Source organism: Pyxicephalus adspersus, chromosome 2, assembly GCF_032062135.1.
Source record: "Pyxicephalus adspersus chromosome 2, UCB_Pads_2.0, whole genome shotgun sequence".
NCBI lineage: Eukaryota > Metazoa > Chordata > Amphibia > Anura > Pyxicephalidae > Pyxicephalus > Pyxicephalus adspersus.
In genome coordinates, this window is record NC_092859.1 from 139281678 (window position 1) to 139303027 (window position 21350).

The window sequence follows — 21350 nt, forward strand, 5'->3', positions numbered from 1 at the left end:
CTTCCTGTCTGGACCGAGGCTTGGTGGGTGGGGGCGGTTCAAATGGCTTTCAGAAGAAATCTTTTGCTGTTCTGCAAGCTCTTGTAACTCTTTAATGGCCAAGACAAACTCTACAATTGTTTCTTTTTGCATATCAAAGCACAGCTTGCTCCAGTAGTTAATGAATGTCTAAGCTCCATAATTTTTTTTTTTTTTTTTTGCTTTCTTTGTGATTAACTTACATTGAGGAATTTTTACAATAACTGCTGCGTAATATTTTGTTGAGACAAACATCTGTCCTAACTGCATTTAATAAAATAATGTACCTGTTCCGACTTACATACAAATTCAATTTAAGAACAAGTCTACAGTCCCTATCTCATATGTAACGCGGGGGATTACCTGTGTGTGTATATTTATATTTACATACAAATTCAACTAAAGAACTAACCTACAGCTCCTATCTCGTATGTAACCCGGGAATTACCTGTGTGTCTATATATATATATATATATATATATATATACACACATTATGTATGTATACATAAATGGTTTCTATCTGCATTTTTATTGAATTGTTGGGTGAGCTTTTGCAGATGCTGGTAGAAGAGTTATTTAGTATGATTTGATCCAATATTACTCATCATGTCTAAAATAACCTGGGATTTCTGCTGCTTTAAGGCTGCTGTACTTGGAAACCCTTCCTCCAATTAAAGCCAGGTCACAGCATAATGTTATTCTCATTTGAAGAATTGTATTAGAAATAATTCTTTCAGCGGACTGCAGTGATGAGGCACTAGCTGCATGATAACTAGTGGTGACATTAAAAAAAGGCAAGAAAAATTTCCTCTTGTTTTATTTTTTTTTTCTATTACCACTCAATTAACGACTTGGGAAAAGTTTGCATTTCTATCCCTCGCTGTGCCTGGCACAGGACTGACATCGAATTACCCACTCATTCATTTGAAAGCATTTTCACGACTGTTCCAGATATTTGCATTTAAATATTAAAGGACGGCTTCTCTTGGCGCACTGCTTCACTAATTGGCTGGAAGGATGCAGAGAGCTGGTGATAATTAATGTACCTGGTATTTCAGGTTCAGACCTTACTTCTGCGCGGGATGTATTTATGACTTGATAAATTATCGAAGTGTCTCCCCTCTAACTGTGCTACATATATAACAGAGGTATTAAGGAGTAGAAAGCACTCAGCCATTTAATGCCTTTTTTTTCCTTCTTCTCTATTCCAATTCATGAGTTTAATAGTTTTACAGAAAGGCAGAATAGCAAATAGTTGAAAGATTTTACTGTCAAACTTGGACTGTAATTGCATACTTAATATGCAACATGATCCAGTTTATTTTATAAGGCACCCTGGGAGGAAAACCTCAGCATGAGTTCCAAAATAACCTGAACAACCTTATAAATCTTTAATGAAACAAGAGCAGCATTTTGTAAACCCCTTTGAAATGGGCTATATGTATCTCTCTGAAGTTCGTGTTTCATGGTCTAGGCGCTTTCAGACTCGAAGAAATGCTTAGAGATGCCACTTAGTTTATAAAAGATGCATACAATGTGACTGTGCGGGGCCCGGTCTGCGTTGCTACACAGACAGGTGCAGACATTACCTTATATTAATCACACATGGGCCATAATGGGTCTGAGGGATTTAAATTATCTATGATGATCCTCACACTGCTGTACCTAGCAAGGCTTCTTGGGATATGTAGTAAAGTGCTGAAACTATGGCTATTTTTTTAATTGATTCCATTGAGTATATGCAAGTGCTAGTTCTCCTAGCTGTCATTCTGACCCTGTTCCTTTCAGTACATTGAGTCTCTTACCCAGAACAGTTATGCAGATGAGAATTGATGACTTGATCCTGAATTTCCTTATTTGCTTTTGTTCTGGGTCAGTGACCTAAAGTATTGAAGTCAGTGGTTCATTATACCAAGCAGCTAGGATTTTTCAGAGATCACTGCTTTAAAGTGTGGAAATAGGCTGAGCCCCTGGATTGCATACTCATTCTTGGAATACCAATTCAGCAGCTGAATAATAGGTAGGGAATTGGTATCTCCACTCCATAAACTGCCACTGGGAGTAAAAATAGACCAGGTACTGGGAGAGTTGTTATAGATGGTATATACCTGTCACACCTGAAAATCGTATTAGCCATCAACTTTAAACCTTAAAGTCAAGGAAACCCAGACTTGATGCTAAACTTTATGCAATATTTGCATTGTCAATATTAATTGTGACCAGCAGCCTAAGTTATTTTAAAAATAGGCACACGTAATAAACAATGTGGGTTTCTTTGGTAATTCTGTATTTCTTGAGCCTTCTGTGTTCAGCTTTTGGAACTTATTACATTTAACTGTAGCTTTTGAGAACAGCATTTATAACAAATTGGTACGTAAAGTCAATATTACATATGATGGTTTTTCTCTTGCAGTGCATTGATTAATTGGAACATTTTCTAATTGGTAGGTAACAACAGACCTCAGACAAAGATGTACGGATGATCACACTGGGACTTCGGTTTCTGCTCCCATGGTTGCTGGTATTATTGCTTTGGCACTAGAAGCAAAGTAAGTTGGCAGTTTTCAGCATTTGGGGGGTTATGCACCTGATGAGGATTATAGGTTGACACAACATCCATCACAATGCAAGATCTGGGGGACTTTGTCATGCTCGGAGCATCATATATAGATAATGTCTCCAGGAGAGAACTACTACACATTTGAAATATAACAAATTAAAAAAACAAAAACTTTGTAGTTTAGGGATACACTGTAAGAATAGAAACTGTTCATCTAAAAGCGTCAACATATTATGCAGCACTGTACTTTAAATAGGGGTTGCAAATAACATACAGATACAGACAGTGCCAAGGAGGAGGCGAGGAACCTGCCCCGAAGAGCTTACAGTCTAGGAGGTGGGGGAAGTAACACACACTAGGAGGAAGCATATACAACTATATTAATTATCCAGGACAACATGTTTTCTCAATAAAACAGTGAACTGATACAGATTATTCAGAGCAAAATTGGACTAAATTTCTTCTAAACACAAACAAAATAATCACGTGACCGGGTAATAAAAGTTGTAGTTGATTATGACACATAGAAAGTATGTCATAACTTTTTGCTGTGCCACAGAACCACATAAATATAGCTGTGTGTCGTTTTGCAGATTTACTGCTTCATCAGACCAAGGTTCATCAATTCAACTTTTGATCATCCCAAAAAATATATTTTTATTGTATCAAAATAGTGATACAAAATTCATAAAATAAAGACTGATTACAAATCAATTTATAAAACATTTTTAGTACTAATGCACTCGCATGATTGGATAAATGGCAGCATGCATCCCCCAAAAAAGACTTGTGAAATGTGAAAGAAAGAATGGAGCTTATTCATCCATTGGGGGGCACCCTTATTAATACAGGAATATACACATTTAAACACTGGTCATTCTTTACTAGTCTGTGATGGATTCCCATAGGAATAAGCTACACTTACTGAGTGTCCTGTAAATTTCGCTTTAGTCTCTTTGTAAATTGCATTGTATCACCGTAGTGTACCATCCACATGCAAGTGCATCACAACACCATTAATTTTTAATGTCAACTCCACATTCTTCAACAAAGATTACCAGTTAATAAGGGGCCCATACTGATAATTTGAGGTGAAATTTTTTATTCTGTTCTAAAGAAATCTAATTGCCTGAACATGGATTTAGTCACACACCTGAAACTAGCATGTAGGTAAAAGAAATTAGCTGAACATCTAAGCTGCATCCTCATTTTGGGTCAGAAAGCAGATGAAAGTTCATTATACCAACCAGGCATTTATAGACCCAGGTACAGCAGTTTTACTCCCTAAAATGTTAAACCACCAACTTTATGAGGTGCCTTTTAAAGGGAGATGGAAAATGATTCAAATAAGGTGGAGATAGAATACAACATATGAGGACAGGTTTTCAATAGTTATCTATTTCATGTAAAAAAAAAATATCCTTATAATTTAATGAAAAAGAAAGCTTGAAAGTTCTAGGTGCTGCACAGAGACCACATCTGTTACAGCTGTTGGTAATGGACCTGCTGTCAGTGATTGACTCAAATGCTAAGCACAACCTTTTCTATAGTTATCCATTAGAATACCTGTTGGAGATCAGTATCAATGCTTTTTTTGTGTTTACACTAGAAGGAGTCTGATGGTATAAGTTATATGAGGGCTCAGGTAGAGCTGATGTGTAGCTCAATCCAGCCTCTCCCTGTAGCAGATCACTTTTAGAAATAAGCTGCTGCTGCAGAGCTACCACAGAGGTCTGGATCTGGTCTTTGTTTTCTCTTAGTGGGCCTGGATCAAGTCCCAGTGTAAAATGGGTTACATCAAATGCTTAAGTGAATGCAATGTAATTTACAGTTTTAGCAATCAAAAAAGCCAATTTGCCATTGTTCTAATGTTTTGCTTCATCAATCTTTCTACTCATTAATTTTGTGTTAATGTTACACCAGCAGTTTAAGCAGACAGTTTCTTTTCCTCCTGAATGTGTCACAGTGTAGGGGAATCAAACTCTTTTAAACAAAACTAATTTGTTAAGTTTGAGCCTTATTTAGCTGTTACATAAAAGTACACCAATATATTGTTTTTAATCAGCAGACACTGATTGCATTTTGTGGAAATACATGTTTTTTTGCCAAAATTAGGAAAATATATCTAAAACATTTTTTGCCAAATTTGCCACCAAATCCAATCTCAATGTAAAAATAAAAAAAAAAGCTGTATGAAACAGAGTAGGCTACAAAAGAAAAAATGTATATTGTGCAACCAAGACATTGCCAATAGGAAAAAATGCTGTGAGACCTGGGGGAATTTAGGAATGAAAGTCTTGGGGACTCTAGTGGCTACATAAGTCCTTATTTACCTTTGTATCTGTAAACATTGTAAAAAAATGGTTTATTTGAAAGTTGCCACCACAGCTTTACTTTTTTTTTCCTTGGAGAGCAGAATCTTGGTAGGTTGCCAGCCCTCTAAGCTGTAAGAAACTAGCTTTGCTGTAAAGATTTGACTTAATTACAAAATAGTCCTGAATATACAGTGTTTCTTGTAGAAACATATAAATAAAATAATAGTTTAAATTCAGTTTAACCAGAGAAGTGCTTTTATTGGCTGGTGGTGGACTCGCTTAGACAAGCACCAACCAATGGGAGTGCTCCCTGTAGTATAAACTGGCTTACAGCAAGCGATTTGGTGGCCAGGTGCAATGTAAAAGAACCAAAACTTCAGCAAATGTACTTGGTGCTGCATAAACTATACTGGTTAGGAAGGAGATCAGTTTTTTTGGTTGTAAACTTACAAGGCTGAGCACAAGGGCACCTTACGTTAAACCCAGTATGCAATAACACCACTACCCCCCACCCCCCCACCCCTTTCGGTCTGCAGTTGTTACACAAAAGAGCCCAGCAATTTTAAGGTTGACAGATTGTTGCTTTGAGCAGCCACTTTATCTTTGTGTGTGATAACACTTTATGAAAACTATAAACACTTGGTCCACACTGGATTCCAAATCCCAAAAAACTGCTCCAGATACAATATATTCTTTATAGTCTTTATTATTTAGTCTTTATTAGTCTTTATTAGTCTTTATTATTTTGCTGCATATATTTTAAGCAATGAACACTTATAAGCAGTCACTTTATATATCTTACTTAGTGTGATATCTCTTTATTATGGAGCAATCTTAATGCATTCTTGCTGGATCATCTGATGATCTTGGCTTCCCTGGGTCCGGATCCAATAGGAGCCAAGATTGGATGACCCAGCTAGAAAATACAGAATTTTATGATTGCCTGGTTTTCCAAAATAAATTATCTAGAACCCCAGGGTTCCTCCAGTGGTTTTTGGGGGCTCCTTGAACTCTGTGTGCATGGTTCTCTGCATAGTTGTGGGTTCAATGCAGTTTGGCAGAGCCAGTAGGTTGACACCAGCGATCTTTTAGCAATCTGGAATGGTGGTATTTTAAATAGCAACGTAAATGGCATTTTTTCCTGGTTATCACCATAATAGAGCTTTTCTGCCTGCAAGCTCCTAAAAGATCAGTTTTATGAGGGGTTCTGTGGGACCTGACATTCAGGGTTTCATCTGGGGTATAAAAGGTCGGGAAACGTTGGTTTAGTCCAAGGGAATAACTTTTATTTGCTGCAATTTGGTAACTGGCAGGTTTCCTCCTTACTCCTAACTTGTATTTGTACAATAAAAAAAAAGATGACGTTTGTGGCCAGTAGGAGATTAGCTGAAAAAATGCTTATAACTGTGTTGGACCTGCTGTAGCAGCATTGTAGGCTGTGGGGTAATTAAGCTATGAAAAATGTGGCTTTTAGCATTTCGTGTGATTACACTGTTATGCAATAACTTCTTTTCTGGAAAGGATTCAATTGCAGTAATTAGTAACTCCCATTCCAGGATATTATTTGGCTTTTTTTCTTGTGCAGCCCAATGCTGAACTGGAGAGACGTCCAGCATCTCCTGGTGAAGACGTCACGATCGGTCCACCTCCGGGCCCCCGACTGGAGAACAAATGGAGCTGGGCGCAAAGGTCAGAGAAGCCAGATGATTAGTAGTATAGTACATTTTGTGAATTTCATTATAAGCTCTACCCATAGATCACTTGGCTTTCTTTCTCACATTATTTCAGCATGGTTTTCATTGAACTGCTTTGACCCAAATGAGTGAAATACAGGCCACATTTTAGCATAATTCACAACTGAGAATCTGTGTTCATGTTACACAAGCTTCAGCTGATAAAACATCTGTGTTTCCAAAGGGCTCAATGTGTGGCCGCTGAGGGGGTCAGACAGAGCTCATTCAGCTTTAGTTACCTAAATCCAAGAACGTTGCACATTCCTGGGCTGTAACAGGTGTCTGCCCATAATCTGTTGCTGAATTGTTACTTTTGCTTCTTTATCTTTTAAATGGTGTACACTTCTGTACAGAGGCAAGATTTCCATTGTCCAAGATTAATATTTGTATACAGCTGTCTACAAACGGACCACTAAATGACTGCCGACAATAGTCATGTCTGTTTTCAATGGGGGAGGATTCAAAGGGGTGCCTCCTACTTGTCCTTGTAATCTCCAGGCCATTGTTTCCTTGTAAGTTCTTGTTTTTGTGTAAAGCTACGTACACACTTCCAATTTTTATCGTTGGTAAATGAACAACAAACGATCCTGCACGATATCTGCGAACGATGGTATGGCACCGATCCTGTACCTATAGATAACGACAAGATCGTTCAAAGATATTGTACACACGATAGATGCGATCGTTTGAACGATACAGGAAGTGACGTGCACCACAGGAAGTGAGCGAACGTTCGTTCACCGCGCATGCTCAGACCATGGACGATCACTGAACGACCGTACACACGATAGATGGTCAACGATCGTCGTCCAATCCGATCCGCTGGTCCGGTCGTTCATTTCCAACAACTATCCTCGTTCGTCTGCGTCGTTGGTTACTTTTTTTACGAACGATTTTTGGCCAATCAGTCGTTCGTCGTTCATTTCCAACGATAAAAATTGGAAGTGTGTACGCAGCTTAAGTTCCTGTTATGTCAGAGCTATGGACCCATCCTGTCTCTAACCAATTGCAAAACACCATGTATTTTGTGAATATAATGCAAAAAATATAGTTCTGTGATTGATGTTATGTGGTTGGCGAAGAAGAGAGGAAGGGGGCATGCAAATGACTGTCTGCATGGACCAAAACCTTCAACTATCCTGAGCCATGGGCGCAAGAGAGGCAGCTGTGCTGTGGAGCTGTAATTATTGAATGTACAAAGAAATCGCAGTAACCTCAGCAAAGCCAACTTTTATGTGCAAGTTCTATTCTGGAAAAGCAATACCCTGGAATTCTTCAACACACGAACTTTAAACCACATTTCCACGTATCTGTAGATATTGTTAGCTGGATACTTAGAGGGTTAAACAATTTTAAATGAGATACTTGGAAGTTTTCATTGCTCCTAAAATGCTGGTTACCTGGCATACATACTTTGTCACTTTTTTTACTTTTCTAAATGCTACTTAGAGATAAGGCTGGGCCACTGCTTTCAATAGTTTAAATCACTGATTCACAAGATCAAGAATGCAGATCAAAAAAGTCAGAATGTCAAGACTCATAAGCTACTTATTTCAGGTCAGTTAACCTAGCATAGCAGCAATCAAAGGAACATAAGAGAAAACCAGAATGATTCAGAGTTAAAACAAAAAGGATCATTCAGAAACCAATTGATGAAAATAAAATACTTTACTGTACACACAAACTGTTCAGGGTGTGTGTTTTTCACAGTTTTTCCATCTTGCCCCATCACCCTACTCCTAGAAGAACCTTTAACGGACTGGTATTATTAAGCTAAATCAACAATGGTGGCCCATGGTGCTAAAAGCAGACCCCTTTACATGCTGGCTTATATACTTGTTTTGTTTTTAGAGTGTAAAATTAACCCTAAAACCCAGGTTTTTCATTCTGCCATGGCCTCAGCCAGTGTTCAGTTTCCTTTCCACCCCCTCCTGTCTCTTTTGCCTCCTGTTCATCAAATGTGATGGGTGGCCTCACACTAGCCAGCCGGATAGCATGGGGATTCAAAAGAGGGGCGTGTGCATTTATAAACACTATTGGTGATATTTGCATTGGTGTAGTAAAAAGACCAGATTTGTCAGACTTTTATTCTTTTCAGTCAGCCATCTTTATGGCTTTGGATTGGTGGATGCCGAAGCTATGGTAGTAGAAGCGAAGAAGTGGAAAACTGTGCCATCTCAACATGTCTGCATAGGAGCCTCAGACCGAAGGCCAAGGTAACCTCTGATGTTATAGTTTACAGCATAATTTAGGATAGTGAATTTTTAGAAAAAAAGTATTTTGGTTTTAATAAACTGGGAATTCATTTAGTTTTGTGACCGTCTTTTAGTTCTGTCTGTGACTTACTTAGAACATCTTCTCACTTTCCTGATACTCTACACCGGAAACAAGGGTAGACAAAATAATTTTGTTGGAAAACAAATATGACTATAAACAGATGATGTGCACTTTTCTTAAACAAACTTTTAAATTGCTTTGTGCTTTATGGTCCTAATAGGTGGCATTTATATTTTAATAAGGGTACAATGCATTTCATTTCTATAACCCCAGGTTGTTGTTCATCTCCATAAACTGTATAAAACTATTGCTATCTACCTATACTCCTGACATTCTAATATTACTGTGAATATATATATATATACATATATATATATTTGTTTAATGCTGGTATTAAGCATGCAGAGCAGTTTGGGTAGGACTTGGTTATCCTAATAGTATGATATGATGGGTTGTGTGTGCGCAAACTTGTGTCCGGAAGCAAGTGAATAAAACTTGAATAAATCCTGCCTCTGGTGAGTTGGGAAAATTTGAATTTGCTGGGTTTTCTACAGACACCATCATTCCCATATATTGATAAGGTTCTATGCTGACCTTATAGTTGATGCTCTTTGATGGGGATAATTTTGGAAGAGTTGGTCGAATGTATTTAGATATTGGCTATAAATGCACAGAATGCTAATCTGTATTGTCACATAGCTTCTGCCTCTTTTCCAGTATAGAAGATATAAATTCCCAGGTCTGTTGGCCAATCATTTATTGAAAGGCTATAAAACTGAAAACACGCAGCTAGAAACATTCTTTTTAGAGGAGAATGGTAGAAGAGGTTGTGTTGTGAAATGCCTGGGGATTACTGAATAATTTACTTTTTTAATCTGGATGATTTTGTAGATTCAATTTTAAATCCCTCGTAGTAGTCCATTATATACATTGCAAAATGTGTATATACTGGAAATAGTTCAAACATATTTGACTCTGATGGGTTAACACAATGTTTTTCTGGTGCTTGGGCTTGATATTCCAGCTTTTCACTGTTCACTGCTTGGAATCCCTAGTCATCACCTCCCTGCTGCCTAATGTTGTTTCAGTGTATTGATGCTTTGTAAACCAAATTTAAGGCCAACTGTAATAATATTAGCTTTATTTACAAGCAGAGTACTGCATATTGTGAATATGCAGCAATTCTTTCTTTAGGCTGAAAGTGCTTAAAGAGTTTCTGTCCAATATTTTAGCTGTTCTATCCTGCTTATACATAGACCATAGTACCTTGTACTTGTTACACCAAATTAAGTACTGTAGCATTACATAAAAGTAATAGATATACACAATCATAGATTGAGATGAGTCATTCCTGTAGGCTCCTTACTTCCTATAGGATGGTAATTTGTTCAGGTTGCTTTTCACCAACAGGTGTTCATTACATGGCTAATTGGAATTATGTGTTAAATAGTTATGTAGCTTGAGTAAAAAATGTTAATAAGTCATGCAAGGGTTGTTTTCAGGTAGGTTTCAGAAGCATGGATGATGACAGTATACCACTGCCGACACCAGAGTCAAACAGCCACATGCTATTTCATTGTTGACTTAGAGGTTCCAAATCCCCCATTCCAAAAATCCAAAGCGCTATGACCTTTGCAACATTAGGTCCCAGTTTAAATCTCGGTCAGGATGCTATCTGCATGGAGTTTGCAGGTTCTCCCTGTGTTTGTGTGGGTTTTCTCATGGTACTCCGGTTTCCTCCCACATTTCATAAACCTGCAGTTAGATTAATTGTGTTTTTTATTTATGTCATGTGTTAAACATAAGACTATTAGATTGTGAACCCCTTTGAGGGACAGCTACTGACTATGGACTTTGAGGGAGAGATACTGACAAGACTATAGACTTTTTAAAGTGCTGCGTAATATGTCGGCAGTATATAAATACTGTATAATAATAACATATCCGCAGCTGGGCTGCTGCATTATATATATTTTTGCACAAGAGAGCAGGAATGGGGGATTTGGAACACTGCCCAGTAGAAGGAGAATGTTCACTCGTGGTGTAATTCTAAATATGTGCAAGAACTGTACAGTGCTGGTAACTGAAACCTACCTGCAGGGGTTTTTCTTTTTTTAGTCTATCAGGATTTACGTTACATTCCATGTTGTGCACAATTTCCAGTATTTTTGTTGAATATACATTTGACAATAATCTTTTGGTATTGTATGTATTTTTTCTGTGAATTGTTTTCCAGAATTAAATGTGGTTTCTTTTGGAATGTTTCCTAATTTAATGTTTTACAGGTTTATCAGAGCTGACCAGATGATTCGCACAACAACTCAGACCAATGCCTGCGCAGATAACAGTGGTCAACATGTGGCATACCTAGAGCATGTTGTTGTGAGAGTTACTATATCACACCCTCGAAGAGGAGACCTCCAAATCAACCTAATTTCTCCATCAGGAACAAAGTCTCAGCTTTTGGCACGACGGTAGGACTCCAGAGGGCGCCTGAGTTTAGGCATTTTTTGAATAGGTTCTGGATAGAATGGGGAGGGCTGTAGGAACCTCAGTCAGCTTGATTTTGATAATATTTGTCCTACATGCTTTACGAGGATAGGAAAGAGAAGCTGAAGAGACACACATTTTTGCTAGTTGTAACATTTAATCCAAGGCCAATTTCAGACTTGTGGTTGATCTCAATGTTGTACCAGAGGTACAACTGTTCTCCCAGCCACTCTTACTCAACTGAATAGGAGAAGTGGGGATCCGTTTTGTGCATGTGGGTAGGTTGCAGCTCAATGCCTGGAAGCAAGGTGTTGTTTTTCCTCCTCTGGAGGAGGAATTGGGAGAGCAACACATGAAAACATGTTAACCTGTGGTGCAGTTTGTCACTTCTGGTCACATAACGGGAGCTTGCTCTGTGCCTAGGAGTGACTTTTCATGCAGTTTACAACCACAAGTGTGAATTGGGCATTAAGAGGAAAACTCAAAATATAACAGTGTTAGGCATCTACTACTACTTTATCAGTGAATTGTCATTTTCTCATCACTGATTTCCCATCTAGAAATGTTGGATGGGCCATGCTCCCCAATTTTTAGTCTCAATTTCCATAATACAGGCAGGCAATGGAACTCTGTGTTCTAAATTTGTACAATCGTAGCTAGAGACAAGTGTAATTAAGACTTCAGGTAGTCCCTGGGTTACATACAAGATAGGTACTATAAGTTTGTTCTTAAGTTGAATTTGTATGTATGTCGAAACAGGTACATTATTTTAATAAATGCAATTAGGACGGATGTTTGTCTCAACATATTAGGCAGCATGGTGTCAGTCACTGTATAAAATCCTCACTGTTAGTTAATCAAAAACAAAGCAAAAAAAAAAAATTTATGGCTCCTAGACATTAATTAACTTCTGGAGCAAGTTGTGCTTTGATATGCAAAAAGAAACAACTGCAGAGTTTGTTTTCGTCAACAAAGAGTTACAAGATGGTGCATAAAAGCTCAGTCCTTAAGATCACCCACAACCTCAGCTGTGTTTACTAAAAGATTTCCTCTGCAAGTCATGAGAACCACACCCCCCCCCCCCCCCCGTGAGCAGGGAAGCCCCATTCATATAAAGGAGTCCTCCGTTTGTCGGATTTCCTTAACTCGGGGACTGCCTGTACTAACTGTTTTACAGATTGATTTTGCTTAATCAAGGGCTACGTGTGAATATATTGATAAGCATAGGTTTAAACAGATTTGACAAAATAATTAGTGGCTTTGTTTCCAGGACCTTTGATTACTCCAATGAAGGATTTAAGAACTGGGAGTTTATGACCGTCCATTGCTGGGGTGAAAAAGCTGAAGGTGAATGGATGCTGGAAATTCATGACATTCCATCCCAATTGCGCAATCCCGAGATTCAAGGTAATTCTGCAATGGGTAACGGCCAGTATTTAAATTAAAACCAATTCTAAGTATTTGTAAAGATACACAAAAATGTTCAAATGTAGACACTTGATTTCAATCTAATTATACTGGATAGTAGTTTGAGGGGAAAATACATAGAAGAGAAATCAGCACATGGATGTTGACCCTACCGGTGGGTAATCTTAGTAAGCGTTTATTAGATGTTGAAGTGTTAAATATTCTGCAAAAATTAAAAATGTTTAGTGAAGAAAGTCTTGGGTTAGGCAATTAGCAACTAGCTGTCAGGTAATTTAGGAAACTTGTGTTATCTCAACATTTCAACATCCAGCTAATTCACAGGCCATTGTAACAGCGTAAGCTATCCTAAGAAGGCTGGAGGTGTTAGTATTAGGTTTATACCCTATACTGTAGCAGGGAGTGGGGAACTTCATGCACCCTTCTCTGAATTAGAGCTTGGAGAGGGGCATTTATTGTATAGGTATTTGTTGCTTTTCAAATGCAGCACCATGCCCTGCCAAATCAAGACAATTTCTCATGCAAGTAGCATGTAGCCCAGTAGTGCTTAAAGTTGGGTTTATGGAAAAATACCTTAGAATGTATTTTCCTTACATTGCTGGAGTAGCAGGAACTTTGTGGCTTGTAAGAGAAAGTATAGGGTTTCTGCCATATGCAATTTCCCGATATTTTTCAATGTTTTCAGCAAAATATAACAATGCAGCTTAAAGGTAAACTATATTGGTTTGGGGTTAATTTCATATTGGTAGTGTATGTATAAAAATAATTGTGTGTGTGTATGTGTGTATATGTATATGTACAGATACATTGATATTTTAAACATTTTTATTGGTATATTGCATTCTTGTATAGCAGAATTTTAAATATTTTCCTCACAACTTAATTGAGTGTGATTATCAAAAATCATATTTGGTATATTACCACTGTGTCCTCTACTTTCCCCAGTCCATGCTGAGCTGACATAATGAGGAGGAACCCAGCTTGACGTCAGCTAAATAGTTTTAGACAAGCCTGGGCCCCAAGAGGCCGCTAACCACAAGCTGTACACTTTGGTGGGCGCGAAGCACAGGCCAACTTGTTTAGGAAGTAGAGTGTCGGCCCACGTGCTGAACCCAGATCATACAGCAATATGTGAACATCTGGCACTGTGTGAGGAATGGGACGGCATGGGTGAGAACATGTGTCTGTAATAAGCATTAGTCATGGAGCTTATTCATATTATATATTTGCTTGCACTAGAACCAAAACATTTAGGCAAAAAGACACATTCATTTCACAGCTTGCCCACAACTTTATTAACTGTTTAAAAATGAAAAACATATTTTGACTTTTTTTTATAGCAGGTGGAGATTGCTTTGAGAAGAGGTGTCAATGACTTGCATAAACTGTTTATATTATAATAAAAGTTGTTCTGAGATATCTGTCCTGTATATTGAAGCAATAGGTCTGGTAACAGAACATTATTTTAACCCTCATTTTAATTCATTCCATTCAAACCCAGGGATCAAAAGGCCAGCATATTATACACAAGTGTGCTACGTTTTGAGACTTCAAATAGGTGCTTACTAAATGGAAAATCGATTAGGCTGATTACCATTCTAGCATGCATTTAATAGTTGATTTGTACAGAAGTCTAATGATAGCTGTTGAGTTGGAAAATGTAAGAAATCAGTTTAAATGCAAATCAAACTTAAAAGCTCCGGAGATTTGTGGGGAAATGAGGGAAAAAAAGGCCAGCAATTCCATAAATTAAAATTTATAGCTACATGATCCGTTTGACTAATTGATTTACCATGTTTAGTTTCTAAAATACAACCAATAAAAGCCTAATGCTAGAAATAAAGAAAACTATCCTTGTAGTTAGGGGCTCTGCTCTTGTTTTGGACTAAGGGGATATAAATTGAATTAATGTATTCTCCAAGGTTTTTTTGATGCCATCTCCTACAATGCAGGACCAGCAGCCATGCATTTTAAGGGCCTGTCTACAACCTAAAGGATTAGAGTGTCGGCTGCCGGGGGGAGCATACATTATTTTTGTTGGTCTCCTAGAAAATATTTAGCATTTAAGCTTTGTGGTTGTAGTCTCATGGCAAGGGATTTTTTTGTCCTAAGGCAGCTGCTGCACTATTTGCTGCACATCAGTCCTTGTAACGGGGAAGTGACAAATGGCAATCCCAGTGACAGATTGTACTTAGTAGAAAATGATTTTAGGAGAAGATTGAAGATGGCGACGTCCGACACTTCCTCTGCGCCGGAACAAAGAGGAATTCGTGGGAAGGGCCAGCACCATCGAGGGACCTGCCGGATTAAAGGTAAGTGTATTTTTTGTTTTAAGTTTAGTTCCGCTTTAAGTTGTAGTCTTTGTATTGGCATTTTTTGGAATACATTAGCCCCAACTTTATTTAGGCTTCATCTAATACTGGAAATGGCTTAATCACTTTTCATGGATAATTAGATTGAAAATTCTGTATAAAAAGGCAAGGCTTTGGTTGAATGCACATCCTGGTATTTGTGCTGCTTCAGCTTAAAGTCAAAACTTTTCTATAAGTTTGGATAGAGGAGAATTAGAACCTCTGCTCAGTTTCTTTTGTCCAGTGTTCCTTCAAGGGGAAAGTCACACGTTTTCCCCCAAAGATTGACACCTCATTATATCCTTTTACGAAGCATATTATCTTATAAATGTTATGTAGCATTGTAGAGTAAATAGGGGCTGTTAAAAAAAAAAAAAAAACAATGAATCGGTCCTTGAAAGGTCTCATCTTTTAAACAGATGTCCCAAAAAAACACTCAGCGCGTTTCGCAAACTAATTAGTCAGCTTGTTACAGAGCGTAATGAAGTATATCATATTTTTAGAAATGTATCGGTCGTTTGATATTTATATAATAAAACCTATTATACTACTGAGGAAGCGGACTAATTGGTTTACGAAACATGTTGAATATTTTTGTTTGAGGACATTTGTTTAAAAGATAAGATTTTTCAAAGACTGATTTATTATTTTTTTAACAGTTAAGGTTTGTACAGTAGAATACATTCTATGTTGTAAGATATACATAATGTTGCGTTTTAAAAAAAGGTGTGTGATGTTTGTGAATTTGATGCCTTTGTGATAATCAATTACAATTGCATCTAGTAGGGCCATATAATGAATAATATTGGCTTGTACCTGTAGGAGGTCAGTCTAAAAGCTGATTGATTTTAAATGTACTGTATCAGTAATTTGCTTCTTTTTTCTTTTAACTCCATGGGTGGTCTCAGATCTACCTGATCATGTAGGTTTCCTATCATAATTTTCTGCTCCTTTTAGTTTAGCATTTTTCCTTTTCAGTTCTCTTCCAAGAATAAAACTGTGCCTCCCAAAACATGTTGACACAAGAAATTTTCATAAAATGCCATATGATTAGTAATGGCTTTTTCTGTAAATTAGAGATCGTTGCTTGCAGTCTGAGCTTCGTGTCAGTGGCACCACTGTCACTCAGCTGGCACTGATACCTATTTTTTTCATCTTGTGGGACTTTCGGCCAGCCGTATACTGCAAAACAGCTTCGCAACTAAATGACAAATGAGTCATGCTGTGCAAGGATGTGTCACTCCACTTATGGTCCCCACCTACCTATTAACCACTAATGTCACCCAGCTATACAAAACATTTAAATTACCTGTAGAAAAAAATAATTAATGCTTTACCTTTCTAATGAGTAGTTTTTCTTTTTTAGTACCTTATTATTATAATTAAACAGTATTTATATTGCGCCAACATATTATGCAGCGCTGTACATTAAATAGGGTTTCCAAAATGACAGACCAATACAGACAGTGACACAGGAGGAGGAGGAGAGGATCCTGCCCCAAAGAGCTTACTATGTAGGAGGTGGGGGAAGTATCACACAATAGAATGGGGGGAGGTATGTAGTGGTGTGAAGTAGTGGGGCTTTTAAAAGACAGAAGAAGTTGGGTAGGCAAGTCTGAAATGATGGGTTTTGAGTGCTCTTTTAAAAGAGCAGAAAGTTGGAACAAGCCAAAGACGTGGAAGACCATTCCAGAGAGTCAGAGCAGCTATAGAAAGTCTTGGAGCCGTGCGTCTGATGAGGTTATGAGTGGGGAAGTCATTAGAGAAGCAAAGGGAGCAGCTAGGGGTGTATGTTTTTACCAGGTCACAAAGGTACCTGTAGAAAGATGAAAATAGGATTTTATTATAATTTTATATTTTATTTTATTTTTGCAAGCTTGCTTTTGAGTGGTGTATTTTATTAAAGGGATGTGCAGATTAGCTTCTGGATGGAGCTTAGTACAATTAACAAAGTATGACATAACTAAGGATTTTAGATTTATAAATATTAGATCTCATATGCAAAAGCTCAACATTTTTCATGTTAATTCCACAGGATGACCTCCTAAATACTCTTCCTTTAAATTGTCCTATTTGTGGTTCTCTCCTGCAAGACTAAAGCGTGTCTAGGTGAGGTTATCCAGCATTAACTGTGTTGTTTGAAAGTCCATTAAATACATTTGCAAACGACATAACCCAGCTATGCACACACCACTCTGCCCAATGTGTATGAAATAACACATTCTCGGCATCTCTTTAGACCTCTGCACAATTCTCAGCAATGAAACAACTAAAGCCCAGTTTCAGCACCTGAAATGCCTCAAAGGCCCCCTTGCTCAATCTCATTTGATATTCATTCAGAGCGTGTACATGGAACTGCTCAATGCAATTTTTCAGTCAGAAATGTAGAAAAAAATCTACTATTAGGAAAGCATTAAGCACCTTTAAGTACTTTAGAGCTATATAAATGTTTAGGCAGGCAAAAGTATTTTGTTAATTTAATACCACAAATGGCAATATGATTGCTCTTCATAGAGCAAATAAGTAAATGCTTAACTGGATCTTGCAGTACCATATATGTTACTTCTTGGGCTAATCCTGTTTGGGGATACCCAGTACCCTACTAACCCACAGGGCATGACACTGCATTGTGGTTGCCTACATGCAAAAAACTAAAATTAAATACAATTTAATAAATATCATGGTGAATGTTTTACTACCTCACAATGGCAGATAAGTGTAGGTGGCCAATGGTCAGCAGTGGGACCTAATAAACACTTACGGCCAGCTGTAGATCTCTAAGGCCCTTTTCACGTGTGTTGTACTGTGTGCTCAAGAGCGCTCCCAAACCATTTTATGCAACTGTGTGGAAGGAATTGGGAAACGCTTGCGTCTGTGTTGCGGCATGGTTCTTGGTAGCAACATGTTTCTTCTAGCCATGCAGTTGCTTTAGAGTGAGAAATGCAATCTCCACTGAAAATGTGAGGGCAAGGGTGCAGTTTGCCTCTCCTGGAGGCATAGCAGCATTTTTGGTTTTCGAACATTTTTGGTTTTCGAAGTATGTAGGGGGCTTTAATAAAATTTGAGAAAATGGGAAACCCTGAAGATCAGAGCCTGTATGTTAATAAACAGGGTTCAATATCTGCAAGTACCTTGAATAATATCTTTGTAGTATCTGAAGTTGACCTATCTGAATGTTTTCACCAATCCAATTGCTTCCAATTACCCTTCCAAATATGCCATTTGTGCAAAACAACCAAAACCTCCCCCAAGACCATTAAAATCAATATATATTCAAATATAAATGGATCTGAATTTGGGCTGAGGTACTACCTCTTTACCTGAAAATATAGGAAATGCTTTAACTGGAGTATAGACCTAGGGCACAAAGTGTGGCTGTCACTGCTAGCAATACCACAAACCATGCCAAAAATGCCAAATTTTAAAATCACATGGGCTCAGGCTGTATGTTTTTTTTCCCTCTGTTTTTACAGGATAAAAGGTCCCTTGCTCTAAGATGATGTTTTGTATGTTGTTGGCCACTAGTAGGTGTGAAGACACAGCACCATCTACTGATATGACCTGAACATAATCCAAGATTATTTTTTTTTTTTTAGTTTGGGGGGGTTGCAGTTGGAACCTGTTTATACTCCACTATATAGGTAATCCCCAAAATCTGGCATCACTTTGAAATCAATTGGTTGTAGATGCTTTTGAAAGCTGCTAATAAAATTAGTTCACAAGCTGCAGAAAGGTAATTAAAAGAATATAATGGTGTAAATTTCTGTTGTAGGGAAGCTAAAAGAATGGACGCTGATTCTTTATGGCACAGCTGAGCACCCGTACAATGGCATCAGCCTCCATCATTCCAAGTCTAAAGCCCTGGACTTGTCTGCAGCTGATCTTGAGCCTTCTAAATCTGCCATCTTTCAGAATCCCCTGGAATTTGAGGAAGAAGACGAGTATTCAGGTACAATTCTAGGGTATGTCATGCCTGTGTGAAATGACACTTTAACAGAAGTTATATTAATGGAGAAGATTTAAAACAGGACCCAATACTGTTGATGCATTCTTTTAGTACCATTTTGTACATGCCTGTAAACTATGCAGGTGCGCATTGTACAGCTGCAGTTTGGTAAGAAGAACATAAAGGACTTTGCTACTATAATGGGTGGAGGTGATGCAGTTGGATGGGGAACATGGTAAATTGGAAATAAAAAATCATGGTCTTTTGTCAAACCCAGTTACTGTATGTAACGGTCGGCTACCCAGTATTCTGTATGACTGGACCCTGTACCCAGCTCAGTGTATGCACTATATTGCAGCTGGGGGTTAGTAAGGGAAGGGGGTGAATTGACACTAAGGTGATGCTCAGATCTTTGCACATGATTTTTGTTTAAGGAGAGCCAATTCTGACCCTAATTAGAACTGTGTTAATGAGCTAGCACTATATGGCCTCAGTACCAAATGCATATTTAAAGGTCAAATTTTATGGATTTGTGATTTGCTAGAATCTCAGGGACAATTGTGTATGGACAGCTGGTTGCACCAGCTTAGTCTGTTGTCCTAGTAGTGGATGAAGCAGAGTGCAAGAAGAAATCTCTTGTATCTGGTTTATACTCAAACATAATCAACGGCTGGCCCAGGTTATTTTCTGACTCATTTACAGTGTATGATTACTTTATCCTCGTTTTATATTCAGTAAGCAATATTATATAAATATAGAAAAATGTTGTAATACAATATAAAAGTTAACAAAGCATAAACCACTGTAGAAGTACAGAGATCGAGAACAGGGAAGAAAGAGTCAGAAGAATATGATTACTTTATATTTGAAACACACATGAGTTATTTTTAATGATCCAATATTGCTTTGATTATTTAGAATTCTTGGAACAGCATTGTTTCATCTCAATGTGTTTGGCTGTCCTTAGTAGTAGATGGCAATCTTGTTTTGCTTCAGTAATTTCTAAATCAGAGACCAATATGTGGCAAGGGAGATACTTGTTCTGGGCCAGTAACTTAAATAGTGTGAGTGTCGCCATCATAGCCAGATGACAAGCATTTCCGGTAAAAGAGGTCAACAGTGACCGTATAACTATTCCCTCAGTACACTTTCCTTTAACCATGTCGCTGTTCTCTCTGAGAAACTATTTAGTATGACTTCAGCGAGCAATGTCGTATGTTTTTAGCCACTGTGATATTAATAAATCAAAATAGGACAAACAAGTGAAAATGTTATGGGCTTGGAGTAATTTAACCAAATTAAAATGTTAATCAGTGTTTTTATTTCACAAGCCAGTTAATGCTGTTTATGTTTCTGTATGGCTAAATGATTGTAGCACAGCATGTCTCGCACTCAAATGTTTGTCATTCGCTCCTTTTGGTTTGCATTTTTTAAATAAATATTTGTATTTCCAAGGTCCATGCCACACAGAGTGCGGCGATAGGGGATGCGATGGGCCCAGCGCGGATCAGTGTCTCAACTGTGTTCACTATAGCCTTGGCAGTGTCAAATCAGGCAGGTACGTTGGTGTATGCGATGTACTATTAAGCCGTAGAAATAATAATGACCTTTTGCCAACAATAACTCTTGACAGAACACTGCTTCCATGTGACAGGAAAAAGATGTGATCTCAGGCTGATTACTGGCCATTAAACAGAATATTTTTGCAGTATTTACAGGGCCATTACTAGATTTCTGGCAGTCAGCGATATTTTTTTGCATTTATTATATATAACAAAATGCTTTGAATTACATATTTAAATATTTTTCATTTTTGTTAAAAGGTACTTACCATCACCAAAAAAATATATATTTGCAGAAAATAGTGGTGCGTTAATGGATGATGCTTATTGATTTTAAACAAGGGACCTATAATTTATTTATCCTATGTCAGGAATGCCCCTATGTCATGAGAAAGTGATAGGTATTCTTTGTAGAGACCTCTAATATCTCCCCTGACCTCTGCTGTAGCTGATCTAGGTTGCTTACTATATATCCAGAATTTTTTGAACTATGAAGTTGAATGTTGAAATAGTTCGACAGGCCATAGACTTCCTTAAAAGTTATTGAGCGGCTCAAAAGCCACCCAAAGCCTTTTCACTAAATAGCTGGCAGCCTAACAATTAAAAAAAAAACAAAAAAAAACAAAAAGGCTGTAAAATTTTTGCAGCCCTTTCAAAGCTCTAGGATCTGT

At 37.8% G+C, this 21350-nt stretch overlaps 1 protein-coding gene across 1 annotated transcript in view; it reads left to right on the forward strand.

Moving 5' to 3' along the window:
- The window catches only part of PCSK6 (proprotein convertase subtilisin/kexin type 6), a gene marked incomplete in the record, with an annotated part of 114398 nt that overhangs the window by 76613 nt on the left and 16435 nt on the right, over positions 1–21350 (forward strand). The window contains 7 exon segments of the mRNA XM_072402647.1: positions 2469–2569; positions 6481–6584; positions 8727–8844; positions 11191–11379; positions 12666–12802; positions 18944–19120; positions 20573–20675. Of these exon segments, the coding sequence (XP_072258748.1) occupies positions 2469–2569; positions 6481–6584; positions 8727–8844; positions 11191–11379; positions 12666–12802; positions 18944–19120; positions 20573–20675 (929 nt within the window).